Raw genomic sequence first — 6,907 nt, forward strand, 5'->3', positions numbered from 1 at the left:
CTGGAGCTGCTTCAGATTCTGTGTCTCCCTCTCTCTCTGCCCCTCCCCCGCTCACACTGTCTCTCTCTCTCTCTCTCTCTCTCTCAGAAATAAATAAAACATTAAAAACAATTTAAAAAAAGAATAACACAGCACAGAGAAAAGGTTTAATAAATGAGAAACTCACTTTATGCAATGAACAGCAGGCTGAGAGAAACAGAGGAATGAATTAATGACGCAGAAGACAGAGTAATGGGAAGTAATCAAGCTGAACAAAAGAAAGAAAAAGGGAATTATGCAAAATGAGATTACACTTAGGGAAGTCAGTGGCCCCATCAAACATAATAACATTCCCATTATAGGGATCCCAGAAGAAGAAAAGAGAGAAGAGAGGACAGAAAATTTATTCGAAAAAGTAAGAGCTGAAAACTTCCCTAATCTGGGGAAGGAAACAAATATCCAGATCCAGGAGGCATAGAGAACCCCCCAAAAAATCAACAAAAGCAGATCCACACCATGCATATTGTAATTAAAATGGGCAAAATGTAGTAATAAAGAAAAAAATTTTTAAAGAGGCAATACGAAAGGAGACAGTTACATACTGTAGCCAAGAATAATCTATCCAGTGAGGCTTTCATGTTGAAAAGAAGGCGAGATAAAGAGTTTCCCAGACAAAAAACCAAAAAAACCAAAAAACCAAAAAACCGAAAGGAGTTCATGACCACTAAACCACACCTACAAGAAACATTAAAGGGAATACTTTGAGTAAAAGAAAAGAACAAAAGTTACAGTGTGAAGATAGGAAACACAAAAGCAGTGAAAATGAATATTTTTTTCCTATGTTTTATTTCATATTTGAGAGAGAGAGCAGGGGAGAGGCAGAGAGATGGACACAGATTGTGAAGCAGCTCCAGTCTCTGAGCTGTCAGCACAGAGCCCGACATGGGACTTGAACTCACAAACAGTGAGATCATGACCTGAGCCAAAATCAGACACTTAACTGCCTGAGCCCCCCAGGTGCCCTGACATTTCTATAAAAACTCTGCAAAGGAACCCAAGGAACAAGGGTGTAAGTATGACACCATGTACCTAGAATGTGGAAAGGGGAAGAGTGAAGAATGGGGTCAAACTTAAAGGACCATCAACTTAATACAGACTGCTGTGTATGGAAGATGTTATATACAAACAATAACAACAACAATAATGGTAACCACAAGTCAAAAACCAATAACATATATACAAAGAATAAAGACAGAAATCCAAATATATCACAAAGGAAAGCCAGTAACCATGAAAGAGGAAAAGAAAAGGATCAGAGAAAAACTTCAGAAACGACCATAAAATAAGTAACAAAATGGCAATAAACACATATCTATCAAAAATTATTTTGAATGTAGACTAAATGCTCTAATCAAAATTCACGGCATGACAGTATGGATAAAAAACAAGACTCGTCTATAAACTGCCTACAGGGGGCTCATTTCCGACCTAAAGGCACTTGCAGATTGAGGGGATGGAGGAACATCTATCATGCAAATAAATGTCAAAGAAAGCTGAAGCAGCAATACTCTCATTAGACAAAATAGATCTTAAAACAAAGACTGTAACAAGAGACAAAGAAGGACAGTATATAGTAACAAAGGGACACTCTAATAAGATAGAACAATTGTAAATATTTATGCGCCCAACATGAGAGCACGCAAATACATAAAACAGTTAATAATAAACATAAAGGAAGAAATTGATAGTAATACCATAATAGTAGAGGACTTCAACACCCCACTTACATTAATGGACAGATCATCCAATCAAAAAATTAACAAGGAAACAACAGTATTGAATAACACATTGGTCCAGGTGTATTTAATAGATATATTTAGAACATTCCATTGTAAAACAGCAAAACACACATTCTTTTCAGGTGTACATGGAACATTCTCCAGAATAAATCACATACTGGACCACAAAACAAGTCTCAACAAGTTAAAAAAGATCAAAATCATACCATGCATCTTTTCTAACCACAACACTAGGAAACTAGAAATCAACCACAAGAAAAAATCTGGAAAGACCACAAATACATGGAGGTTAAATTGTGGCAGGGTCTCCTTTTTAAGGAAAGAAAAAAAACCCCACAACCTCAAGATATCCTGGCTATACGCATATGTGACGACATCCCTCACAATCTTGACAGTTGCTCCTGGAAAGAAAAGCCTCGGTGTCATGACGCTCTGTGCAAGAGCCTTGCTACAAAATAACATCCTACAACACAATGAATGGGTTAATGAAGAAATCAAAGAAGAAATCCAAAAGTACGTGGCACCGAATGAAAATGAAAACACAACAGTCCAAAACTTCTGGGATACAACAAAAGCTGTTCTAAAAGGGAAGTTTATAGCAATCCAGGTCTACGTCAAAAATAAAGTAAAATAAAATATAAAATTAAAAATTAAATTAAATAAATTACAGATGAAAAGAAAAGATTTACGGAGTAAATCAGAACGAACCTCCTTGTAATGCTGTGATGTTTTTCAAATACAAGGAAACTGTATTGCCCAATTTATAAGATCGGATTCTTAAACTTCATTGAATTCAAAAAGTCGAAGGTGGTTTTAGCAATGCTACATTCTCTTAGTTCTTGTGAATGATGCAGGGAATCTCACAGTCCACTTCCCCTGCGAGCACACCCACAGGAGGGACCTCAGCCGGAGAGAAGGCCAGGGCGCTGTCCGCAGTTAGGCGCTGACGCCGTGCATTTGCGCGTGCTGCGCTGTAGCCATCGCAATGCACTCTTTTTTCCCCTAAGTTTATTTATTTTAAGAGAGATTGAGAATCCCAAGCAGGCGCCGTGTGTCGGCACAAACCCCGACATCATGAGCTGAGACGGGATCAAGAGTCGGGCGCTTAACCGACTGAGCCCCAGGGCCCCCAGGGCAGTGCCCACTTCATGGCTTCCGTGCGTGCTGTCTGGTAATCACCCACACAGCACCATCCATGTTCCCGGGCTGTTTCTATGCGCTTACCTCCATGGTTCGGGGATAGAGATTTATGTCAGTATGTGTCCCACTCTGGTCTCTGCTTCCAGTGTCTGTGTCGGGGTCCAAACTCCCCTCTTCTTAGAAGGACACCAGTCACCGGATGAGGACCCACCATAACTTAATTATATTTGCACAGACCCTAGTTCCCAGTAAGGCCACACTCACAGCTTCCGGGTGGACACAGTGTTTTGGAGGACACTGTTCAGCCCAGCACAGCTGCCTCATGGGGAAAAATGTATAATCTAGGAGCCATTGTTAGGCATCAGTGAGATAAGGACCACACACACACACACACACACACACACACACACACACACACACACGGTAGTTAAAGTGCAATAAAGGACAGCTTAAAGTTGGAAATGCTGTTTTGAGAGATTTATGGGGCAGTTTCTTAGTTTTCTATTGCTGTCGTAACAAGTAACCACAAATGTAGCGGCTTAAAGGAACTCCTCATCTCCGTCCTGTGGGGCTGCAGTCTGGGTGGCTCCGCTGGGCCCTTCCAGGGTCTCCTGGGTGGAGATCACGGTACCGGCTGGGCTCCCTTCCTTTCTCAAGGCTCCGGGACAGAATGTCCTGCAGAATCACTCAGGCTGTTTGGCAGGACTCGCTTCCTCACGCGTGTAGGACTGAGGTCCCGTCCCTGCCAGCTCTCAGCTCCCGGACCCCTCTCCCCAGGGCCCGCACCGGGGCCCTCCATCCCGGAGCCCCCAGCGGCCACGGAATCCTTCCATCACGGGGAGTCTCTCAGACTCCCCTTCTGACCCCAGCCAGGGAAGCAGAGGTGGGCCTCGGCTTGCAGGGGCCCGTGGGATTAGATTGGTAATTCAGGATAATCTCCCTATTTTTAGGTCTGTAATCTGCCCGCCCCAGACACCTATGTGCCGACATCTGGACACAGGTATAATCTGCAACTCCCAGGAAGTACCTGGGTGACACAGAGACAGCTGGGGGCTATCGGTACAGAGGTGAGCAAACACACCATATAACCAGGGAAAGACGGAGAAAAGAGAGGCCCAGTGCCGAGCGACAACAGGGTTACAGAGGGAGGAGGAGCCACAGAGATCCCTGAGAATTGGTGGCCAGAGACGTGGGCACAACACAAGCCATGCGTATGCCCCTCCCCCACCCCAGCGCTCCTGCTCACTGTGTGCAGAAGGTCAAGTCCTCGCCCACAAGGTCCCTCAGCCTCAAGTCCAAGGCATACACCGTTGCTACTGCCGGGGCTTCTCGGACTCTGAATGTTTTCTCCTGCCCATGAAACATGAAGGAACGAAGACGAAGACACAGGCCCCATTTAGGCACCTGTACGATCATTCGTTACCTCATGCTGTGACGCGGTCTGGGAGTGCAGAAGAATCACCATGTAGAGTTCGTATTCATCCTACCAAAAAAAAAAAAATCTATTGAAAATGTGTTCAACACCACAGCGTAAGCTTCTTTGTATGTATAAGTAATATGGAAGTTAAGGATGTCAGTTTAGATCATTTCAAAAAATATAAAATGTTCCTTCAGCATATTAACCAGCACACATGATAAAGTGTATAAAATCTCATCAACCTTGACGCAGGTTTGAGAGTTAACTGTCGATCACCTCAGAAAAATATCATCAAAGACCAGGACACACACACACAGCACGTGGTCTCCTGCCACGTGCTCTGTGGACTTGGGTCCTGCTGACCTGCCTGAGATGGGCTCCCTGGGGATGGGGGCATTCTCTGGAGAGAGGCCACTCTATCCCTGCTTTTAAGGATCCTTGTCTTTAGGATCTGGATAATAGGAAGACGTGTAAACACCCCGTTTCAACTTGCCTTTGATATGAAGGATTCATCATGAAATCCCAACAAACTTACGATTCCGTAAGAATGTATATAAAATTGTTATGCATAATTATAAATGTGTGTATGTTACATGTGTACAATTTATAAAAGGCCGCAAATAATCGGGCAGCTTTAGTGGGGGAAAATGGGTTTTAGGAGTGAGCTAGCGGGCTGTGCATTCACATGGCCCATTTGTGATCTGCGTGGCCGTAAGCACATTACTTGGAGTCTGTGAGTGACTTTCCTTCTCCGTAGAATGGAGGCCGTGGTACCAGGCAGAAATTCCGAGAGAACTGCAGTCCCGTGTGTGGACTGTCATGTGTGGCTCTCAACTGTTACAGGATAAATATACATGTGTTATTACCTTAACTTCTTTTAAGATATCACCAAATATCAAAGAGCTGTTGCAAATATCTTCAAAGGCTTTTCCATAGACCTGCAGTCTGTTGAACTGCTGGGGGTCACATGCGCATACTTTCTGGAGCTCCTGGTGGAAACACAGAACCAGACATTTCAGGATGTCTTAATTTTCCTTCCGAATCGTTTCTCGGCTGGAGGAATGAGAAGTTCCTTGGGGCTTTCTATCAGAGGGCCCAGCTCCCAGGAGCGCAGGGCTAACCAAGGTGCCGCTGAGTCCCTCCAACCTGTGCTGAGAGGGTCTGATTGCTTGATGGTCCCAGGCGTGTCTATCTTTGTTTTCTGCGTTCACCCCCTTGCACCCTGTATTCAAGGATTCACTGCACCCGCAGGCTCTCTCTCTCCCCACTGGACCTGGCAGCCACTGCCCTCTCCGGGTTGGGTTACTTCTCAGGCACGCTGCCACGTCCTCTCCCTTGCATCTCACGCCCGGTCACTGTGCAGGACTCACAGCCCCTGGGGGTTCCCCAAAGTGCCTCCCATCACACTGTATTACCTTCCACAGACACGAGCGGCTCCAGGGAGAACGTACCTACATTGCCTGTCCACCCCCGCCTCACTCTCCCCTCACGTGCTTTCAGAGCGAGCGAGGCACACCCTTTGTCAGGTGCATCTGCAATCCATGAACATTGTATTTATCACAGCTGCCAGAGAGCTGGAGCGCTCCCTATGAAATCCCCTCCAACTGACTCAGGGTGTGGGCTCAGCCTCCTTTTACTTCTCCCTGTCATGAGCTACATCATGTCAGACGTTCTCAGCCCCGGGGGGGGACACTACATCCCACCCGGAAAGGCAAACAAGGTGTCTGAGTGCACATGGCCACCCCTCAACGTGGGGCTGGAGCCGTGTGCCCACGGGTCTGCGCAACCAACCTCCTCACCTGTTCCAGCTTCCTCTCCTGGCATGCGGCCGCCTCCCTCCCCGTGAAGTCGCTCTTCAGGAGATCTTGCTTTGCAAGGACTTCTTTTTGGAAACGCAAGAACTTCCTGTACTTGTCTGCCTTCGTTATGCCGCCCAAGTACGAGCTGACGTAGTGGAATTCATCGTCCCGACGGGGAGGCACCGCGCACTGACGGCTGGACTCCACGGTTCGGTACCTTAGAACCTTCATCTCCGGCAACCTCAGCTCTTCTCTCCTCCGCCCTTCCGGAGAGCCCTCTCTTCTCAGGGCCTTCCTCTGAACGAGACCCTCCTGTGAAGTGTGTGGACTGTGTGCCGCCGGGTTCAAATACCTGAACAGCGGGGTGTGCTGGGCCTCGTTTGGCCCCAGAGCTGTGTTGAGGGTAAAATAAGCCAGCGCGTCTTTCATCTGGGCGATCGTCCCATCAGAGGGCTTTCCCACGCTGAAGACGGTCTCCCCTCTGGGTCTGCTGGCATTGGGCCAGTGATACAGGGTGGTCTTGGGCGGCCTGTAGAGCTTGCTGGGATTCAAGTGCCCAGACGTGTAAAGGTAGACGTCCTCTCTGTGATCCTTCTGAAGTCTGTTCAGAAGCTCGGTGAGATTGCATAAGGTCTTCACCCCTGGCACCTCACAGTGTCTCGCCCTCAGGTGAGCTGGGCAGGGAAGATAACGAGACTATTAAATCGGAGCTCCTCAAGAAGACAGTAAGGCCGCTGCGCGTATCTGCCGAGCTGGCGTGTCCCAATCCCGGG

At 46.7% G+C, this 6,907-nt stretch overlaps 1 protein-coding gene across 1 annotated transcript in view; it reads right to left on the minus strand.

Moving 5' to 3' along the window:
- CUNH6orf118 (chromosome unknown C6orf118 homolog) overlaps positions 1-6,907 on the minus strand; it is a 27,239-nt gene that overhangs the window by 19,261 nt on the left and 1,071 nt on the right. Inside the window, exons 2-4 of the mRNA XM_077761206.1 lie at positions 6,135-6,808; positions 5,202-5,324; positions 4,342-4,401 (exon numbers count right to left, since the gene is read on the minus strand). Of these exons, the coding sequence (XP_077617332.1) occupies positions 4,342-4,401; positions 5,202-5,324; positions 6,135-6,808 (857 nt within the window). The remainder of the gene's footprint in view (positions 1-4,341; positions 4,402-5,201; positions 5,325-6,134; positions 6,809-6,907) is intronic.

This window comes from Crocuta crocuta, unplaced genomic scaffold (assembly GCF_008692635.1).
Source record: "Crocuta crocuta isolate KB4526 unplaced genomic scaffold, BGI_CrCroc_1.0 scaffold455, whole genome shotgun sequence".
NCBI lineage: Eukaryota > Metazoa > Chordata > Mammalia > Carnivora > Hyaenidae > Crocuta > Crocuta crocuta.